This window comes from Tyto alba, unplaced genomic scaffold (assembly GCF_018691265.1).
Source record: "Tyto alba isolate M040663 unplaced genomic scaffold, T.alba_DEE_v4.0 Super-Scaffold_6, whole genome shotgun sequence".
Classification (NCBI taxonomy): domain Eukaryota; kingdom Metazoa; phylum Chordata; class Aves; order Strigiformes; family Tytonidae; genus Tyto; species Tyto alba.
In genome coordinates, this window is record NW_024881327.1 from 25,728,939 (window position 1) to 25,751,601 (window position 22,663).

General features: G+C 43.0%; 1 protein-coding gene across 1 annotated transcript in view; it reads right to left on the reverse strand.

Annotated features, from left to right (window-relative positions):
- The window catches only part of KIT (KIT proto-oncogene, receptor tyrosine kinase), a 57,039-nt gene extending 49,186 nt beyond the window's left edge, over positions 1–7,853 (reverse strand). The window contains exon 1 of the mRNA XM_032999270.2: positions 7,692–7,853. Coding sequence (XP_032855161.2) covers positions 7,692–7,761 — 70 coding nt within the window. The 5' untranslated portion in view covers positions 7,762–7,853. The remainder of the gene's footprint in view (positions 1–7,691) is intronic.
- Between the last annotated feature and the right edge of the window lie 14,810 nt (positions 7,854–22,663).

The window sequence follows — 22,663 nt, forward strand, 5'->3', positions numbered from 1 at the left end:
ACAGTCTGAGCACCTGCCTAAGCAGGGAATTCCATTTCAGCGGCATTTCTGATGTTGTCTAGTTTGCGGGAGAAGACCAGAAATACAGGCTTTACTTCTGCTCCTTCCATTTGACCTCTTTTATTGTGCTGCATACATCAAATCCTAGATATGATGATATTAGCATTACTGCAAAGTCAGCAATTTTATGTATAATACCTGGAAGTCAGACGTGCTATGGAATAGGAAACTTCAACAGCTTGTGTTACAATGAACACTACTGAGAGGAAGCTTTTATTTTGTTGAAGACAACATAATTTCTTTTCAAAGTTAAAAAGTTATGCTCATCCAGGCACAGAAAGCACTTCTATGCCATATAAAACAGCAAACAAAGAGCTAGGCAGCAAAAAATAAAGAAAAGAATCAGGCAGTCACCGAGCAGCAGAAAATGAATGCCTCAGTACCAGGTCCTAGTGCAGAAGAGCATCCAAGGCATACGAACAGACCCAGTTCAGGTAAAAATACCCTATTAAACTGCATAATTAATTTAATTTAATATTTAATTAATTTAATTTTTAAAGTAAAAATGTAGCATTTTTATAATGCACACTTTCCTTTTAAAAAGTAAAGATATTCAGCAGTAAATCTAAAAATACAGCAACATGAATTTAAACTTACAACTCCTCTAATCATTAAAAAAAAAAATTAAAGGCAAAAAAAAAATCACCTAAGATGTACATTTGCTGCCAACATTTTAAAGATAATCAAACTACTGAATTTATGAATGTCAGTCTCTGAGCACCTCTAGGCAGGTTGTGCCACAGCAGTAACCCAGACTTTGGCATCTGAAGTTTCCTAGCAGGTGCAGAGAAAATATTTTCTTTGTTTCAGTTCATTCAGTACAACTCAATTAAGCAAGTAGTCCATTCAGAGGGGAGCTACTGATCAGGAGTTGAAAAACAAAACCATGAATGTTTCTTTCCATTGCCATTCTAAGAATAAAAAGAGGATGAGATGGACCGGTTCTAAAATTTTTACAGCATAGTGATTAAAAACCACCAGTTTTGACTACAGATAGGCCTTTCAGACATTAATTCTTTATTTCAAAACATTTCTCAATGAGTTTTTTCTTCTGAATTGGCTGGCTTCTATGTGCTGCTATTTATCTAACGGAAGAACATTTCAGAATTCTCGTTTCCTTCGTTGTAATCGATGCAAATCATCAGTAAAAAATCAATTATCTAACACAAGAAATGTCAACACTTTCTATTTTCATACTAAAACATACACATGAAGAATCAGAATAAGCGTATATATAACAAGCTACATAATTGCTTAAATACAGGCACAGTGATTAATCAAAGTAAGTATAACATTAAGTGCAAAGGCTATATTTAATTAAAACTCTATCTCAATGGTAATAAAGGAGGTTAAACCTTTCTTTACAAAATGATTAAGTACAAATGCAAAACAGTGAAAATGAGTCTTAGTGTTGACTGATTTAAATCATGATTAAAATCAGATTTACAATGCTTTGAATCAAACTGAAGCACATGGTACACGGGGAGGTAACTATTTTGTTAAACCTGGCAGCACTGCATTTCTTATTTGGAGTCAGACATCAATTCTACACATCATATCTGGAAGAAATGCAAACAAGTTGAAGAGGGTTGAGAAGAACAAGAGGAGAAGGAGTTATGAAAGATGCACCAAAAGAAAAGGCTGAAAAAGGTTTATCATAGCAAAGAGAAGTCAAAGATGTTATATTAATTGTCAGTGTGTAAAAAGTTATTATAAAGAAGATGGTGAGTTCACTATATCCACCAGAGAAGGAAAAAGAAAAAAAAAAAAAAAAAAAAAAAAAAAAGGATGGAATTAAGTGGCCGGCAAGGGAGATCAGGTTAGGTATCAGAAGAAGCTTTTGACCTTTAACAACTAGTTATGTGCTAGAAAAAAATGGATGGTAGACTGCACCACAAGCCTGCCTGAGAGCAGGTTAGACCAAAGTCTGTCTGGGAAGATCTATTCTGCCTGGCCCCAGGGGAGAGCGGGGGTCAGACCAGGTGGCCTCTGCAGGTCTCCTCCAGCCTTACTCTTACAGTTCTGTGGGAGCTTCCTAAGACTTGCCGTGTTTCTTAGAAACCCAGCTGTGGGAGGCAGGTAAACGCATGAGAAAGTCAGATTTCATTCAGCAAAGAATGAAGTTTCCATTCCTGAGGGCTGCAGACAAAACCTTCCACACATGATGTCGGTGCAGTCATTAACTCCTGAACAAAAAACAGATTAAGAGAGCCAAGTGCAAGTTTTGAATCTCACGATACCCTTCATCAGGAACCTAGTTAGTTCTGAATGACTTAGGTAGGTGAACACCCAAAACATTTCTATTACACAGCTCACAGGGACCTTTTCTCCCCCCTGAAACATGCAGCCTCTAAATGTCAGATTATAACCAACAAGTTTGATTTCTTTTTCCCATGTGGCTTTTGCACAAAGCCTTTCTTAAAAAGAAGTCCACTCTGTGTCATGAGGAGCACAGTCACCCAGCATGATCGGAGGATCACTACTTAGCTTAAGACAGTTACTGATGGGAAAAGAAAGGAGATGCAGGACCGACCTGGCATTTGCCACGCTTCCAAAGAACCTGTAAGAGATGCATCTCTCCGACTTTCACATTTCCCCGCCACGGTTTTCATCTCTTCTTAACTTATATCAGCCCATGTAGGGTCTTTATCACTTAAATTTACAACTGTCAGTGCCTAGTTGACCAGCGAATTCTTCTCTGTATCAGGTAATTTAATGATTATGTTACATGATTACAGACTCAGCTGTCAAGATGACATTTAAAATCATAGACATTTAATGCTATCAGCTCCCCAGTGACAAAACCCCCTGTAGTTGATAATGTTACTAAATGATACTTCATTTTAGTTACAATTTCCAGGAATGATCCCTATGGAGCAGCCGGGGAGTTGCATAGCATGCTAGCAACATTAGAAACTTTTCTGTCGTTTACATGCCTGTTTGCTGTTAAAGATAACATAACCAGTAGCCTTGCGTGCTGTACAAAAAAAAAATATATATATATATATATATGTTGCAACATGAAAAAGATTATTTAAAATCCATTTAAAGGTGTATCTGAAAACCTATGTTTTCAGAATAAATCAATATAATCCCCAAGAGTGAATCCACTGAGAGATTAACGTTTACGGTGCTCTCCAACTGGTATACCCTAGAAAACAGGAGTCACGTTCTCCCTTCAAACACAGATGTTTACACTCCCCTTATGCTTTTATCACTAACGGCAGCAATCTTGGACGGTGGACAAACAATACACTTCGGTTGCCATTAGGTTTGGCAACCAGCCACGGAGACTGCTCACACACATAGAACTACGCTCATTTATGACTGTTCGCAGGATTCATTGTCAAAGAGGGTCCTTTTGGAAAAAGCCCTTCTAGTTTCCTAAAAGTCACTGAAAAAGCCAAACACAATACTTCTGCAGTAAAATAATACAGAAGAGTCATAACAATTTTAAAATTCCTTTTATGCCAAGTCCTAGTAATTTGTATGTGCATTTTCTTCATATTTTTTAAAATAAATGTTCAAAAGAGGTAACACTGAAATCTGGATCACCACTTTCATTATATGACTTTAGCATCAGCTCTCCTCTTTCGCCTAAGGTTACAATGAACACCTTAAGCTCTATTAAGGCTGAAGAGTCTCAACCAGAGGAGCTGAGTTTCTGAAGGACAGAAACAACTGCACATTGTTTCTTGTACAGAGGAATATTCAGAAGGACATTCAGAAATTGCAAAAAGGCAAAGTTTTATACTTAAAGTGAGAGGGTATTTAGAGTAAACTCAATGCATTAGGATATTAGACTTAATTTCCTCTTGCCATTCTCTGAACAGCTGAAAGAGACTTAAGGAAATGAGTCAAAATCCTGGAAGATGTTTGTACTAGATGAAAAAGAAAACAACATCTGTAAAATCATGTGTCACATACATACAGCAAGACAATGTGCAATGCTTGATCTCTGCAATGGCATTCATCTTCATGGACAGAGAGAAAAAGCTGAAGAGTGGCTTAACCTTGAGCAATTACTGCCTCCCTTCTACAAGATTGATATGAGATTAGATCAGCTGTCATGTATTGTAGATAAACATATATGTTGTTGAAACTCTTTGATGCTGTGCGGGTCTTGTTTCATCCACAATTTGTTATTCCTTACCTTCAGATTACACCAGAGGGTTTGCTGAAAGTTCAGGCTAGAAAACAGCTCTCCTTCAAACTAAAAATGTGTAGTATTTCGTATTTAGTTTGACAGCTCCAGATACGCCTTAAACATCTTTTGAATAGCTTGCACTAACAACAAATTATAGTTCAGACAGAAATCCAAAGAAGACAGAGGTATCATTCGAGTCGCTTACAACAGACCAGAGAGAGAAAGGGACAAGTTTCACTACAAGAAACTCCTACCCACTGGAACATGACTCAGATGTTCCTCCCAAGACTTGTCCTAGCTCGTGTTTACATGTGCTAAAGATATATCCTTTCTAATTCCACCTGTGTCCTGGTGCAACATGTCCCTTCTGGAGGTGACTCGGGATCCTTGGATCAATGCAGGCACCTGCAAAGAAGCATTACTGTTTGGACAATCAACAACAGGTTTCTGGGAGGGCTGAAGGAAGGTGAAAAGCCCACAGAGAGCCAGTATAACCCAACGGTACTACAGCTCTGGTCATCCATCGACGAGAGGCTCTCTCTTGCAAAATGAGCACGCGGAAGTGCCTCCAGTCTCTATGAATGGTACTTAAATGGGATGCAAATGGGAGTCTTGCTTCTTGCCCAATTTACCACATTCTTTATTATAAAGTCTGAAGATAAATCATTTATACACTTACTGGGAGAGGGTTCCCAGTTGTAACAGACGGAAAAAGAGTCGAGTATTGAGCAATCTTCGACATTTTCATTCTGCTCCTGGCAGTGGCCTTCCGCCACGTTTCTGCGCAGGAGAGTCTGCACTGCCACAGGTGAGGGAGGGAAAGGAAAAGGAGAGAGAGCAGATGTGGAAACGGGGGGAGTAGGGAGGGCAGGATACTCTGATGGTTTGAGGAGGTCAAAGCAGGGACTGAGGGACAGCAATCAGAACCCTCATCAAGTTCAATTCTCCTCCTTCAAGCCTCCTCCCTTGTGGCTGACAGGTAGCAGAAAGCATCATGAAAACAGACATTCTTCCCTCTGGGCACAGGGAGAGCCTCCTATTACTCTGCAGCTGACTGAAAAAAAAAGAGACTGTATTGATGGATGCTGAAAGGAACCATGTCCAGTCTTCCATGACCACGGGATGGAAATGCCACAGAGACTCTGTCAGAGTACTGGGGGGTGGGGACAGGGCGAGCCCTGGGGGAGGACAGAGAAGTCACAGAGAAAAGATCATTCCAGAATACTGCAGAAAACGAGAACTAGGCAATCCCCAAATGGAAGAAAAAGCGGAAGCATATGTTAGGATGCAAGAAAAACAAGTAGGAAGGGGCTGTAGACAGAGGACATGAATGGTTTACCTTCCAAGAAGCTACATTGAGCTCTGTTTTCTACATCCTCCTTTCCTATTCACAGCCAAATGAAGCTCTTGACTAAAGGCCAAAGAAAGAAACATAATATGAATTTGTATACCAATAAACAACAGGATAGGTCTCAATAGGGACTGTGGGAGATCAGCCAGTCCAAGCATCTGCACTGAGGCAAACCCAAAAGTAACCCAGGGTCATTCCGGCTCCAAAGCAATCCAGCACAGCAGATCAGCTCTGTCCTGCCTGTCACATCTGATGTCCCCTGTGCTGCTGCCAGGACACGAGCCATCAGATACCTCCTCCAGCACAAAACTAGCCCTGGAAATTCATATATCTGTGCGACACACAGATGAGGAGCAAAAGTACTCAAAGACAGTTGTCTTTTGCAACAACAAGTCACTTATGCCTACTACACAGTGTATTTTTGTCTGCATTGGTTTGTCTCATGCCCCTGAGGTGAAATGTCTCCCACAAATAAGTGTCTGAACCCAGAGGAATGATAATAAGAAAGGTTCCCTCTTTGCCTCTCCAGCACTCCGGAGCCTGCATCCTATGTCTTCCAGGAGATGCTGCCAGCCTGACCTGTTTCTCAAGCTTTCCTGAAGGACATTCTAATCATATGATGAAAGACATACTTCAAGTGCAGGTAACAAGCACATTAAGTAAAGAAATTTGGTGGCTATTAATAATTTCAAACTTTTTTCTTTTTTTTTTTTTTTTCCTCATTTATTTCGAGGAATAACCAATTGGCAGGAGACTTTCCCACACCTGTGGCCACAGCACCTGCGTTGTGCAGATGTTCGTGGGTATTCCTAAATCAGAAAGCCCAAATTGTCAGATATCGCACACCTGTCCAGATCGTCAGTAAACAAAAGGGAACAAACCCAACAACTTACCCAAACAAAACTATTTAAAAACGATGTTCCTAAATCAACTACTGCCCCCTCTCACATCCCAAAGTAAAGCGCTTGCAATGAAGAAGCGGGAATTGTCCCTGCTGTTAGCTCCTGATATTTCAGTTCTTTTCGCCGGCCGCAGCAGGGGCTGAGCCCCGCGGAGCCCCCGGGGGCTGCTCCGGCTCAGGGTGCTCTGCAAGGCTCCCCTCTCTTGGTGGCAGCAGGCGGGAGCCACCCGGCGCTGTGCACCGCGTCCCTGGGGGACCCGGTTTGCTCTTAGACAAGCAGCAAAATAACCTTTCACGTTACCCGCTTTCAGACTTCTGCGCACAGGACCACATTCCTCCCTGGGTGCAACCTCTCGAACGCCAGCAGCGACCTCCTCTCGGCACCTTCCTCTGTAGGCTTCCAAAAGCCCCCCCCTAAGCCTGCAAACTGTGCAACGACCTGCACGGCGGCTCCGAAAGCCATGTGCGAAGTTGCCCAGCGCTGCAGCTAGATGCTGTATTCAAAACCAGGAGCCCTGTGCGCTCGGGCCGCGAGGTTAGGCGAGGAAACCCCCTTTTATTAAGGAGGTGGAAGGGGACCTTTGGATTTATACCCGACGCACCGAAGTTTTAGCACAGACAGACCTCCCGGAGACCTGAGGGGCACCGCTTGCCCTCCACTTCAAGGCGGAGGATCGGGGGGGTGCCAGGATTGCCTTGTTCCGCCGTGAGCCGCCTGCTCGGCCCCTCTGGACCGACTCCCCGGGGTGCAGCGGGGGCCCGGGCCCATCAGCTGCCCCCCCCCGCCCCGGGGAGGCTTCACTTCTGCCGGGGAGCGCCGGACACCTGACGGCGGCGGCTCGCTCCCTGCCTATTGTTCAACGAGCACTTAACCGCAGGGACATTTTGTACTGATTACCAGATAGTTTATTGTCAAAACAGCCCGGCTCGAGGAGATGGGAGTGTGGGGAGGGGGGTTCCCCGCCAGCTCCTCTCCCAGCCCCGGAGAACCGCGCACTGCAAACAAAGGACTTTTTTTTTTTTTTTTCCTTCTTTCTTTCTTTTTTTTTTTTTTTTTTCCCCCCCGCAAAGGCGGCATCGGGGGGCAAACAGCGGGCTGCCCCCGAGGAAGGAACCGCCGGCGCCGAAGTTTCCCCCCCCCCTCCCCCGCAGCCCCACCACCACCACCACTGCCCCGTCCCCGCCGCCCGGCCCGCGGGTCTCCGCGCCCTCCCGCGCCCCGCGGCTCCCACCTGCGGGGAAGAGGCTCAGCAGCAGCAGCACGGCGTGGGCCAGCTCCCAGGCGAGGTACGCGCCCTCCATGCCGCCGCCGCCGCCACCCCCCGAGCCCGGCGAGGCGCGGCTGCCGCTCGCACCGCCCGGCGCGCAGAGATGCCCGAGCCCCCGCGGGCGGGATGCGGGTACGGCCCCTCCGCGCCGCCGCCAGCTCCGCCCTCCGCCGCCCGCCCCGCGCTGCGCTGCGCGGCCCCCCGCCGCTCCGCGCACCCCCCCCCGCCCCGCCCCGCCCCGCCCCGCCGCCGCGGGGATGGGCGCAGGTGAGGAGCTTTCCCCACCCCCCTCCACGCGCGGGTGGGGGAGCGCCCTAGGTTGCCTCGATGGGGCTTACCCTAAAGACCCCCAAACGGCCCCTCAGTAATGAAATTATTTTAAAAAAGAAAAGCGCGGCGGCCAAATAGCGGGGGGGGGGGGGGGGGGGGGGGGATCGCCCTCCTCACGGCGTTGCGCTTCTGCCGTGCTGGGCACCGGCAAGTGCTGCGAGGAGGGGTCGGCGCTGTGGGGCAGGGGGGAGGCCCAGGGGGGCAGCGTGGCCGGGTGGGGGGGATGAGGGGGGTGTGTGGGGGGGGGGGGGGTGTGGGAGGAGGCCAGGTTGAGCACGGGGACTGGAAGGAGAAGGAGCATCCCTCAAAAGGCAGGTACAAAGCCGTTTGTCTAGCTCTGAAGTCCTCGCCGGTGGCTCCTGGCGGTGTCACAGCAGATTCTGTGTGCGCCAAAGGGGATGCTTCTGCCCTGGCTCGCACCGCTGAGGTCTCAAACTGTGCCCGCTCTGGGCCCTCACCTGCCAAGGGTCACCACAAGTGGGACTTAAAAGTATATGCTGTGACACAAAAGGGAGGGTTGAAAGAGCTGGCTGGTTTGGTATGGAAAAGAGAAAGCTGACAGGGAGCTCGAACATAGAAAAGGTTCTTACAAAGAGGATTGTGAGCAATTGTTTTTCATGTCCCTCAAGGGCAAGATAAAAAGTAATCCATTTAGTTCTCAGTAAAAAAAAAAAAGAAACAGCTTAAATGTTAGGAAAGCACCTGCAGAGTAAGGAGAATTTAGTCTACAAATGCATTGCAGAGAAGAGGTTGCGGAATCCCACAGAGGGAGTTTTTTAAGCACCGATGAGACGATTGACGAGGAGGATCTGGGGGCACTTGCTCCTGTAGCTGCAGAGCTGGCGTGGAGCTACTCTTCAGGCAGAAATAATACAAACTACAGAAATGTCTGTCTTTAACACTGCTTTGCCCGTCAGTGTCACACGCTGCTGAGGTGAGTGAAAGGTCTATAGGTGACCCAGGCAAAGGAGTCATCCATACATTCACCAGCAGCGCTCCGGTTCGGGTATCCACAGGCAGCACCCGAGCAGGCAGGAGGGGGAAGGACACACAGACTGCCAGAAAGACCATAAAACAATTCTGGATGTACAGAAAGATATAGGGGACACATCGCAAAACCTTCACCCGTGGAAAAGCATACATGTAGACTTATTGAAACATGTCGGTACAGATCAGAAAAGTTACTGAAGGTAAATTATTCCTTTTTTTTTTTTCCTTCATCTTCTTTTCTTTTTTTCTCCTGTCAGATTTTTTCCAAGGTTAATAGCACTGTCCCATATGGTCCAGCATGAGATGAAAGTCTTGTCTTATATGTTTAAAATGGCTCTCTCCATTTCTTTACTCTCTTTCATCTCTGACAGCTAGTCTCTTTTGATGGGTGAATCCTTCCTCTGCTGCAAAATGAAATACATTTTTGTTAGCACACCAACAATTTCAAAATCAAACATAGTTTTTAAATCATATTTCTCACTAGGTGCAAGCCTCATCAAATTCATTCCAGGTATAGGAAAAAAATAGCTGAAATACTTAAATTTTTAGTGCACTCCAGATTTTCCAGGTGTCTTTAGGTTTTATTTCTATTGGAGAAAAAAAGGGAATTGGAATTTTTTTTATATAAATATGTGGAGCATTTACAGTTTAATTTCTTAAAGATGCAAAGGCATCAATATGCTATGAGAGGTTTCCACTGAAACATTATCAAGGAACATGTGATGTTGTTATTGTGACAGGTTTCTCCCTGTTCTTCTTGATTAGTGCTCTTTCAGTTAGTGGCCTGCCTTTATGTCCTGCACATCCCTGATCACATGAAGCCAGACTCCGCATGGCCTTGCATCATGTGCCTCATTTTCACGAGCATTAGCTGAATTTTAGACACCTCAAAATCAGAGTGGCAACAATATTCTCTGTGTACTTTGCCTGACTATAAATAGCTACAGTAAGTGGGAAACAAAGGTGAATCAGTTTTAACCTCACCACTTAATTTATGTTTAATAATAATGATAAACACAGTTGCCCTTTCCACCTCTGTCCAATGTATTGCACTGAATGCTGTAAGTTCTCTCATCCATATTCTGTTTGCATTATAGAATAAAAAGAATGTTTCTTAAGCAATGGAGGATTCTCTTAGGTCTCTTTCCTACCTTTGTCCAAAATGTGTGAGTTTAACCCAGAAGGCGTCTTCTCTGTGTTTGCAGCCAGCCTCACATGTTCCCCTCTTCAATCGTCCCTGTGTTACTGTGGCAGTATGTTAGGACAGGTGATGCCATCTCTCTTCATCGTCTGCTGGAACCAACTTGCAGTAGGTTGACATGTTGGGGGTAAGGGGGGAACAAAAAGAGAGAGACACCTACAGACTTTGGACACAATGGATACAGATTTGGAGATGAGAATGGTAAGCTTGGAGAAATATATGAAACCCTGCATTTGAAAATCTCACTTCAGCTTGAAATCACTGACGTGATTTAGCACTTATGGACCAGCTCCTTTGAGCAGTCAATTCAAAAGATTGCTTTTACACATCCATGGGACTGCTTACTGGAGTAAACATTGAATAGATCGATAATATTGGTAAGATTAAGTTAATGTCATTGAACAACTGGTGCCCTAATGAAGGACTTAGATTATTTCTGTATCTGAATGAAAATGCATTTGGAAATCAGCTAGTTTGGTGGTTTCAAGCAGTTTATTTGTCAGGGCTGTGAAAACCTTTTTATTCTAAATCTGTACAGCATAAATAATCTGTGGGATTTTATCTATGGCATGACATATCTAATGTGAAGAGAGGAAAATACCTTTCTGATACAGCTAATCAATGCCAGCTAGAATTCCTCCTGATAGCCCTGTGATAATGACTTCTTCTATAAGGTTATACTTTCTTTTTTCTAAATCACAGATTGATAGATCTTAGGCTGGGACATCACTGTTTCATATAAACTGGCAGCCCCAGCAAGCTAGACAGCTCCAGAATTAACTCCTCTGTGATTCCTGAAGGCTTTGAGAAATTATGAGAGTTTGAAACTTGTATTGATTTACCAATGTTGTAAAAGCTATCTAACCATTGGCATAAAAGTTTGTTAAGCTTTTTAAAAGTGAAAAGTGGTTAAACTTCTGCCTTGTGCATTCATCTAAAACAGCATTTTGGAAGAGTGGCTGTCAGGAATGTCATATGACCACCATGCAAAAATATATACTCAGCACTCTGCTTTATCTTAATTTTAATCAACAAAACCATAGCTGCAAGTTTTCTGAGCCTCTTGTTTATTAATAATAAAAAAAAAAAAAAGTGAAACCTGATGTTCTAAACTGTTGGTACAGCAAGGTATAATCCAGCTGGATATGTTTTCTAGAAACCTTGAGATTTTGGGATGTCCCACTACATTTAGTTTTACTACATTCCAGTCTTCTGCATCCTTACACTGACATGGAAGGGTGGGTAAGTGGAGAAAACTGGTAGTATTTGATAGGCATATGGGATGACACTAAAATAAATGCAGAGAAAGTGGACACCTTTATCTTATTCCCCCTGGAATATGAGTCTTCAAACTGAATCCATTCAGTCTTACTAAAGTGGGAGGTATCTCTTATTCCCTTTTAATCCAATTTTGTAAAATACTCATTAAATCTCATTGTGCTCAGGATCTTAAATCAGCATTGCCATCCAGTTAATTAAAGAGTTTTCCACCATTGAATGTCAAGAGCCTAGATATAATTGTCACTGAAGCTTGAAATATATGCTGTTTTTAAAGACATCTTGTATTATCGCATGCATAGCACACTATTGTAAAAACTGTCTTATCAGTATAAGCTTAAGTGGAAAATAAAGACTCTAATCTTCTTGATAGCAATTTTAGTTAGTTGTAGCCTGCAATCTTACTAAGAAAAGAGATTTGTCTTTATGAACTGCCAAGTATGGTTCTTGCCTTTATCGCTTGCAGCTTTATTTGCACAGGCCACTGTTGAGAGTGGACTCCATGCAGCAACTTAGGTCTTTCCAAGTGTTTTGTCTTATTTCATTTTGTTGCCGGTGGGGTTTTTTTGTTTGTGGGTTTTGTTGTTTTTTTTTTTTTTTTTTTAATGAGCTTAACATATCAAAATAATTGTGGAGAAGCAGTTGATGTGGCTTTCTCAAAAGGGTTCTCCTTTCCCAGCTCGCTGCCCTTCCCGTCCTTCCCTGGCCTTCCCACGCATGGCAGCTTTGGGCTGCAGACCTGGAGCGCCTTGTCCTTGCCCTCCCTGCCCGCTCCCAACAGGATATTAATGCCTCGGTTGCTGAAAACATATCCAGGCTCTGTATCTTGTGACAAGAACTGACTTCGCTTTGCAGTTCATAAAGAGTCCTTCTGTGTTTTCTCACAGTGCTTTGCCGTATCTGAAATCTAAATAAATGGCTAGAGAGGGGTTTTGTCAGGCGTTTTGCTTCTGAGGTGATTAAAGCCACATGAGATCCAGTTGACTCCTCTGGCATTTTTGTTAAGCTGCACTATTTTGCGCGTGAATTTGGGGATCAATAAGGAGAAAACTAAAACAAAAGCAGAAGAACCACCTTGATTAAGATGGTATATGTTAAAAGGGTGATGTGGAGAACAGGGTGCTTGTTTTGCCTGTGTTCCCTGAGTAGATAAACTGAAAAGCTTGTTTGTTTCATCACATCTTGTTTGTCACATAGCCTCTCAAAGTATCTTTCTTTAACCTATTTTAATTTATCATTATTTAGGTGTATCGGAAAATTCTTGTATCCTTTTTAGCCTCGCAAGGCATCTTCAGAGTTGTTTAAGTCCTATTTTGTTTACTGTGTAGTTTGCAGAAATGTGTTGGTTCCCCTCTAGTCAGCTTTAACGCTTCTTACTAACCTGGTTTGTACTTCATGGGCGAGCAACCTTTCTTGACTCCCCCTGACAGTCCTTCTCTCACACACCTGGCCTGGAGCACTCAGCCTTTGTCAGGGGAGCACCATATGAGCCTCCCGCTCTCTCCCAGTCCCATCCTCAGTGCCCGCCCTGCTCGTCTCCTTGTACAGAGCAAGGCAGATTTGTCACAACCCTGTCACCTTGTCTGGAACAAGGATATCAGTGTCTGGCCTTAAAAGCAACTGTTATTTATTAGAGTCAAAGCATTTCAGAGAAGACAGTTCTTAAAATAGTAAACAGGCTGCACATGTGACCCATTTACTATTTTGTACAGAAAGACCAAGAAGCCTGGTCTCCCTAGATGTTTCTCTGCAAAGCTTGTCTCAGTTTCTGTTTGGCTTTGTTCAGTTCCCAGGATGGCCATGGGCAACTGAACTGCTTTGACAGCAAGGCGCTCTTTAGTTAGCATCTCTGTCTTTGAGTGGATAACTCCCAGCTTTGGTAAAGCAAGGCTTGCCGTCTGCTGCGGATGGATGAAGTATCCACAGAGCTAACAGCTTCTCCATCGCATCTTACTTCTGCCCTTGCAACTTTCTGAGTAACCTCTACTAAATTAAAATGCTGCAGACATTGTTGCCCTTCTGTATGGGGTAGGTAACCCTTACCAAGGCAGTGCTGTGGTGTCTTAAGGGACCTCACAGCAGGTATGTACGTGTTTATGTTTTCATTCCTATCTATCTTCACAGTTCTTGGTTACCAAAAGTCTCTAAGAGATTAATTTCCTATCAGTGTTATTCCATTTTCATACAGCTATCTTGTACTGCCAGAGGCCTTTGGGGCTTTTTTTTTTTTTTTTTCCAGCTACGTATATTTGCAAATGCAGTGTATATTATAATCCCCAAGCCCACAGTGCTGATCGACAGCAGGAAAAACATACACACCATTGGGAGAGTAAAGGGCAGTCAAAGGTGACTCCCCATTTGGAAGGTCATAACCATTACATTTATTATACAATCCTTGATTCTTTTCACCTGTAGAAGTTCTTTCGGTCTTTTTGATAAGAGTTTTCAAACTGAGGTGGTGCAGTCATGTTTGGAAATGTCTGTATGTAGCCTGTTACGTAGTGTAAGTGAGTTTTTGCAGACACTTTCAACCACTTCCCCAATGGATGCTGGCTGCCCGGCATCCTGGGAAGACCTGGGATTGGACTTTGATGAATTTGCATTTTGGTGACTTAGTATGTCCAGGCTGGATAACCAGAAAGGAAAAATCAGTTCATGAAGATGCCCAGGAGTAAAAATGGTATTTGTCCCTGTGAGACAGGTGTTGTAAAGCCTGTTGATATTAATGAAATTACCTAGCTTTATAAGGCTTGTGGTTTTGTACCTTAAGAGACAATATTCTATTAAATAAGATGGCTACTTCTCCTTTTTTTCTCCTCCTGTTCTGAGTTTAAACAGATTTAGTAGGCCCATATCGGTTCAGTATGCTCAAATGGAGTCAAATGAGTTTCAGGATATGTTTTCTGTGACCCTTTTCCTATTTTATCTCAATTCTTTTAGGAAGTTGATATTGAGATGGTGCATTACCCAAGTGGTCAATGTTTATTTATACATTTCTGCATGTTTTACTGTACAGACTTGTCTGATGAAATACAAACAACCCCATTAATGTAAAAAAATACATTCTAAAGACTGTATCTGGTTTTGCCCTGATATGTTCAGCTAGTTCACTCTTGTGTGTTGTTTCTGCTTCCAAATTCAAGGACTCTGTAGGCAAATGCCTAATCCCAGTTGCTGACCCTGCATAAAGCCAGGCTCCACTTGCATACAGGTTCCCACGCTCAGAAGACTCTGCTGTCAGGAGGTGACTCCAGTGCCTGCACCAAGGTGCATTCTCAGAGCTCACCAGCTCTTTGTGCCTGCAGTGGAAAAGCCCTGCCTTCACTTCTGCCTGTTTTAAATCTTACAGACTTTTCTATCTCAAAGCCTCTCCTCCCTGCCCCAAGTTCCTTAATTAACTACCTACAGAGCCATCCTCCACTAATAGGCACCTGCTTTTGGGGAGGGAGCTGTTGTCACCTGGCAGCACTCAGGACTGGTTTGGGACAGGAAAATGTCCAACTAAAACTGAGATTTGGGATTCTTTGGGGTTCATATAAGAAATTACAGAGCATCCCTTTGCCATCTGCTCCTTGTTGGAAATAATGTAAGTGTAAATGTCAGTTATGCAGCTTTTGAGCCCATTACCCCTCTAGGCATACAGCCTTTCTTGCTGAGGGGATGTGCATCCACTGGGACTTGGGTTTCACAGCTGATAGCAGGATTTTTGTGTCTGCCTTCATCCTGAATTACTCCTGTGTCATTCAGGCCTGCGTTTATCACATCAGTTTTCAAGATACTGGCTATGAAATAGGCTTAGGAAGGTCCTGACCCTTCTCTCCCTAATTCTGTCCCCTACTGTGGCACTTCAACTTGTTAGCTTTTTGTTTTGCTGCCACAGCTATTTTGAGGAACCAGAGAAATGGTTATTTTTCATCTCTAATCTTGTCCATGATCTGGTTTACTATGTGGCTTTGCAAACAGGTCTACTGCCAAACTGAGGGAGGAAAAGCAATGAGAACGAGCAGTGAGAAGGAACTTATGCTGGCTTGCTGCCAAAGCCAGCACTTTACAAAAGCAAACCCTTTTATTCTACAGGAGCTAGCCCTTAAATACTGAAGTAAATGCCACGATGCCTCTATCTGAAACCAGGTATGAAGGTACTTACATGTGATTTCCCCACTGTAGATGGACACCTAAATAGCCAGGTCAGTTTAAACAATGCAAGGCAGCCCCTAGCTACTCTTAGGAGTGAATATCTTGATTATTTCCAAGCTATTTCCCCTGCCTCACATCAGCTGGCCAATTGTTCTGTGCCCAGTTCAGGCTGCTGCTGCAGCTGACTTCATTTATCCCTATCTTAAATGTTATTCAAGATGTTGGTTATAGGTACAATCTGTTAAATGCATGATCTCTGATGTGTTACCAGCCCTCTCTGTATAGCCCACATATGGCCCATTGTTAACACAGATGTCAGCCCAGGAACAGCTTGCTTATCTCACTACACCTCAGAGAGTGGGCAGCTCTTCCCCCCCAGCTTTTGCTTGAGTTCATGTGTCAGAAGCGGATCATTTGTTTGGGGCTTTGGGGATGAAATTAGTATAGCAATTAGGACATGGCTGTGGTAATGTCCACTTATTAGTCTATGACAACATGCACTGGATTTCTGACAGTGACAAGAAGTCAAAATAGCATGGCAGGGTAGCTCCTTTCAAAGGCAAATTTAGCAGGTGCTGTTTGCTGAATCTGAGTCAGAGTCTTAACCTGGGGTTAAATCTTGGCGAATTATTATCTGTAGAACCTTGATGCCATGTTAGTAATTCTCACTGCACAACCACTGTACAGCTGATAAGCAGAAATATGCAGAAAATATTGTAAATAGTACTTAGAATTCTTCTTTCATCTTCTTTCACAGATGATTTCTCAGTTTGCCTAACATGATCATATGATGAAGCATGTGTCATTTTGACCCTTGAAAGCCTGAAAGAACATTAGCATCTCAAGTTCCTTTCCAAACACTTTAGAAATCTTTCTGCAGACAAGCACTGGAAATACCCAGAACTAGCAACACATCACAGCCTTTGAGTTAATGTTTAGTTAATACTATCAGCCACCAATAAAACAGAAAACTGCAGCCAATGTTCAAAGTGATAACAGGGTCCTGGATCAGCACCTCAAATCTCCATTCATTTTGTATTCATGTCATAGTGTCGTGTGGTCGGCTACATTGGATAAAAAATTATTGATTGACAGCTCATTGAGTTTTGTTTCTCATAGTCCTTTAATAATGACAGCATCCCTATTGAAATGAACCAGCTGAGACTGAGATTCACCTGGGTCTAAGCCAGATGACTAGGTGCTGTCTATATCCAGTGCAGAAATGCAGGCAGCTCTGGAGTGATAGTGACCCAACCTGAAGCAGGTGGGGTGAATCATCCTCTGGAGATGTCTTTCTCCTCCTCAGAGAGAATCAGGACACCTATGTGAAAGTTGCATATGATGTTTAGCCTCAAAGGTTAACAGTCATTTCCTTTAGATGCCTAAAAATCAGGAAGGTGGATGAATATGATCAGTGAGGAGTTTCTGCTGTAAATAAATCCAAAGCAGTACTAACAATATTTGGACATGGAGACTCAGCCACAAGCACAGATCTGCCTGGGTCTTGCATCACTACCAGCTACATCTCATATCAGTTCACTGCTTTCAGCTGTGAATGTCACAGCCTTAAACACCTCTGCAGGTCTCCTTGCTCAGTGGGAAAAAAAAAAAAGACCTTACAGCTGCCATATGGCACTTAGATTTTTGGGATCCCCCTTTCACTGCCCCACTGCAGCACTTTAGTGAAGTTTCTCCGTGCCAGTGTCAACAGCTATAAAGTGCAAAATGCTTTGTCCTCTGTGGCTAATGAGGTCACTGCAAGACCTAGTTATTAGCCTCCCAGAGCAGTTACTGAGCATCTCCAGTGCCTCGTTAGCTGGCTGGTATATTCCTCCCTGAAGGTCCTTTATCTGCATCATAACCAACATAGCACAAAGGCTGTGGGTTGCAGATGTCCTCTCACTCAGTTTCCTACTAATGCCTTCCCTGAATGGTCATCCTTCCATTAATGGTGGTGTGGAGCAAAGAGTATTTCCTGATGGAGCCAGCAAGCTCAGCAACTGTATTTGTAGGTGAATTCCTCCACTGATGCACAATGCCATGCTTAGTTCTCTACAAGTACTGGTAACCCAGTGAGACAGGGTGTACTTGGGTGTTGGACCAGCAGAAGCAGTAGGTAGCAGAGCCTTCTGGGTCCTTGCATTGCTGTGATGCCCAAACACCACGTATTCTCAAAGTGGTTGTGCTGCCCTGCCTGTGACTTACTCTTGCTCAGCTCTCTCCCCTCCTTTGTGCTAGGAAAAGGGGTGCATGGCCACATCGTGGATCCAGACAGGGAACTAACCTTGCTGAAGTATTGCTATAACACAAAAATGGGAGGTGGAGAACAGGGTTGCTTAAAATGACACCACTGTCAATGATGTGCATTGTGGACTGCAGCCCATGCAGTTGTTTTCTAGGTCCTCATTCTCTCCTAGAGCTGACAACTTCTGGCCGCTGCCGCTGATAAAGTTTTCAGTTCCTTCAGCTAGGCTGTGGTTCCACACAGATATTTTAATTTCCTTCTACCAATAATGTTTGAGACAAATTGCAGCTCCTTTTTCATGGACATTCTGAAGGAGACACAGGGAATGCTCTTCTCAGCTCAGCTCATCTGTACTGAATCCACTGACGGCAGGTGCAGAGCATCCCCAAGCAGGATGCACTTCGGATCAGAAGGGGAAGGGATGGAGATGGCTCCCCAAGAAGTCAAAAATACCACAGGATTACCTTTCCTACAGCCACAGCAAGGACCTGGCCTTAGGAAGCTCTGCACAACAGAGAGGCAGCATTACATGTTTCTAAAAGGGATTTCCTCCTGGCACTAGCTCTTGAGTGTGCTCCAACAAAGAGAGCCCAAAGCTCTTGCATCTGTATCAGCTCACCAGAGGGCTGGGAGCAGAGCTTTAGTACTACTCGTGCCCTGGGCACATGATTCCCTTTGCAGGGGGGATTACCTGAAAGCTGTTACCCCAGGTTGTATGGCCTATTTATGCTGAGGCCACGGCATTAAATAGCATAATTGGAAATAAACCTGTTTTGGAAGGACCATGGAAACTCACTGTTTGTGCACAAGTCACTGATAGACTTTAGTACATTCTCAGGTATGATGTTTCTAAAAAGGCTCAACTTATATGTTATGTTTTCCACAGACAACTTTAATGCATATACATTCATAGCCTTCTTTCACTATTTGATTGGTTGCAGCTGGATAAAAAGGAAAATGTTTGCTAATTCCTTTTGAGCCAAGTATGCAACAGTATCACAATTTTAACAGCATGCATATCTTTAGAGGGCATCTTTTTGTTAAGCAAATTATTAGAGATTTTGTCCAATCTATAAAAGAGCAGTTTCACTGTTCTTCTGATTCTGTTTTACTTTTATGATAATCTGAACATTTATAAGACAAGATATCGTTTAGATGTTCAAAATAGAATCGTATTTTTGGACCATGACATCAGTTTTTATGCCATTTCACTCTATTTTGAGCTACAATTAAAAGTTCTCTTTTAAACAAACTGTATCTAATTTCTATGCTAAATCAAACCAGGCAGTGGGGAATGTTTTTACTTTTAACTAGAATGTCATTAGAGTCAAGACATGCAAGTACAATGTGGAATTGTAAGACATCTCTGAAAAAAAAAAAAAAAAAAAAGAATTGACTGCAAAGTCTTTGTCTACACTAGAAGTGGGGGTTTTTTGTTAGAGAAATGCTGGTAAACCCTTATGAAGAACCACTGCTTGCACCAAAATAAAGTGATTTCCCACTAGAGCTTGTTCCAGTTTTCTGGACAGAAGCAGCAATAGCAAGAACAATTTTGCCAGCCCAGCAGCATTTGCAAGCACAACTGCGTTGCTGAGAGCTGTGTATTACTGATGACTCCTTGACAGCATACTCTAACAAAAATTTTGGACCCAGCTAATGCTGCAATTAGGAGCTTAAACCAACAGAATTAGTGCAGAAGTGACATTAAGTTTTGCATATGGAAATAGTATGCAAAAAATGTGCAACAAATATTTTTTCCTTATAGAATAATATTAAGTTTGTAAATAGACCAACGCTCCAGTTATTTTTAACAAACCACATGCTATGAATAAACTCCTTTATGGTATGCCTTTAAAGGGCCACACATTGCATGCATATATATATGTAAGTTATATATAACTTTGCTATTTCTTCAAACATATCATTGTTCTCTGAGACTAGAGCCTGTGGCAAAATATGAAGTTCTGAAAATCAGCTTGCCTTTTTGGGTTTGCTAGAAGAAGAAACAGTAAATGACCAATATCTCTTGCTGTAACTGGCACTGCAGTTCTCACGCTCAGCTAGCACAGAAAGGTTAAACTGCATTTAGCTAAAATCCTCCAAAACTGTACAGATTTCTCAGTCATTGATGACCCAGGTCAAAAATTCAGCCCCTGTGGAAGTATTGTCTTCAGCATGATGCTTAGACCTCAGGGCCCAAACAAAAAGTTAAGTAAGTGTTGAATTCCTCCCCCAGATGGTATTGAAGAACTGGAGCGTTACCTGTGACCCAGCCTTTGTAGTATCTGGGACTTTGATGTCTCTGACACTAGTCAGTGTTGATTAAAGGCTGGATACGAGCTAAATGAGTGGCACACGACTGCGTTTGGTTAGCTGTAGAGTCAAATAGTCAGAGTAAAATAATAGTCTTAGGTCTCTGCCTTTAATACCACCATGACTCACGGGGAGGTTCACAGGGTCATTCAGCTCTCTCTTCGGTTACTCCGGGTCTCTGCAGCTCCTGCTGCAGGAAGATGTCTCCTCCCAGGTCTGTCTCAGATAGCCATGCTCTGTGGTGGGGCAAGACCTGAGCTCAGTCTTTCACGGATGAGTAGGACCTACCCATTCCTCTCCTCTACCTGCTGCCTCACTTCCTAGTGATTTTTGTTGTTTCCAGACTCTTCTTTCTCATTCCCAGACTCCCACATTCCTCTCCAGCCCCTTCTCCTGTCACACTGCCTCACTGACAATAATATCTTTTAAAAGCTAAAATGGTAAGGACTTTTCCCAGGTTATTTCAACTCCTGATAAACATGAACATCTCTGAAGGCATTCAGGATGGGATGCTGCTGTGAGCTGAACGTGAAAGACGGCTTCCCATCCTGACTTGGAGTGTATATCCACGTAGGAGAAAGCAAATCCATCTACTCCCAGTGTGCCTAAGAAATCTGCATCTCTGCTAACCCTAGGAAATCTCTCCCAGACACACGTGAATTGCCTTCTTTCTCTGAGCTGTTTCCTACCTATTAAGCAGAGGGAACTTCCCTCAGTTTCTGTTTGGTTTCTTTCATCTTTTCTATTTTTTTTCTTTGTTTTGGCTTCTATACTCCATTATAAATAAGAATTTCCTAATTATTTCTGATCTGACCCTTCAAAAGTTTCATGTGATGATGACACAGTAAGGAAATGAAAGAAGGAAAATATATTTGTGAATTGATCTGGGCACCCTCAGGCTTTGAAGTGGGAAAAATTTAGGTCTAGGCAATCCATTTCTGAGGCAAAAGTTTCAGTCATATATCTGGACCCCCCATTAGTGGAGGGGCAATCTGTCATAGGCTTTCCATATATGAGATGCTTTGTGCCCTTGTCTGTGAAGAAAGAATTGTAACCACAGGAGGTGACTATTAAATTGAGAGACTGAAAACACCACTAATAATGTTCATTAACAGCAAGGGAATTACTTTTTTTTTTTTTTTTTTAATGTAAAAGGAAAACAGAGAGATTTGGGTTTATTGATATCTGCAAGATAAAAAAAAAAAAAAAAAAAAAAACAAAAACCTCTATTAAGTCTCCAGATAAATATTTTTCCAGGCAACATAAGATGTGTAATTCCATGGTAACAAACACACAGACATAAACTGCAAAATGCTTGGGGGCATCTTTAACTTATCAGCATAGGAAAAAGGGAAAGTAAGTATAAATGTCACAGAAGCTATAACCAAAATTAAGAGAGCATGCATTGTCTTTAAATCTTACGGATAATGTGCTAAAGATGAAGTTGCATACTAATAACAAACAGCACACTTTTTAAAGTGATAACACAGAAATCAGATGAAAAGAACAAAAAAACAATTAGTACCATAATATAAATTATTAACATATTAATATAGATCTGTACCTGGTACAATTCCTGCTTGCATTTTTAGAAGGCTGTTAATTAAGAAACTATGACATTAGTCCCATTTTTCTAAATTCCAGGCAAAACCCAAGGCCACAGTTGTGTGTGAGAAGGATTTAACCTCTGCAAAATCCCACTGGGCACATTAGACAGACAAAGTTTACTAAAACTGATGTGAAATTATAGAAATAATGATTCTAGCAGCTACTATTCTTGCTGATGCACTTTGGCAGCGTTGTTTCATTGTTAATATCATAGGACAGAGTTGTGGGAGCTTCCCCATGGGAATCCTGCTGCAACCTCAAATATTAGCATAAACAGCTGAGTTTCTGCCAGGCTTGGTGACCCTGCAAAGAGCTGCTGCAAGCTCACTCGAGCTTGGAAAGCAGTGCTGTCCTGTAAATGACTTGCTGATCATTCTTCCTGGCCTTTCATACCCCTAGTGCAAGGTTAGAATAAAGGAAGCTAATAATTACATCTATTCCTCCAGATGTGATAGTGGAGCCTGTGGGCAGGTGTATTGCTTGAATCTCATTTGCTCAAATTGATTTAAATTTTATGGGGTCTTTTTAATGAGCAGGACCAGGGGTTGCTGCCAGGAACATAGATGCATACATGGAAAGGTGGTAGTAATTACTTTGTACGTGTGAACCATACAGGGTCTTTCCTCATTTTTCTCTTAACTCCTGCACCAGAAAGGCCATGTTTTGAAAGACTTTTCATAATTCCTAGATAGAAACTAGAGAGGCTCTTTCCAAAAGCCCTTCTCAGACCTTTAGGACAGATAGATCGGTGTGATGCTATGCCAGACTGGGCTCTGGCCCTTTGAGTCTTGGCAATAAGGCAGCAAGCCCTGAGTCCAGCATTTGTTCCAACAC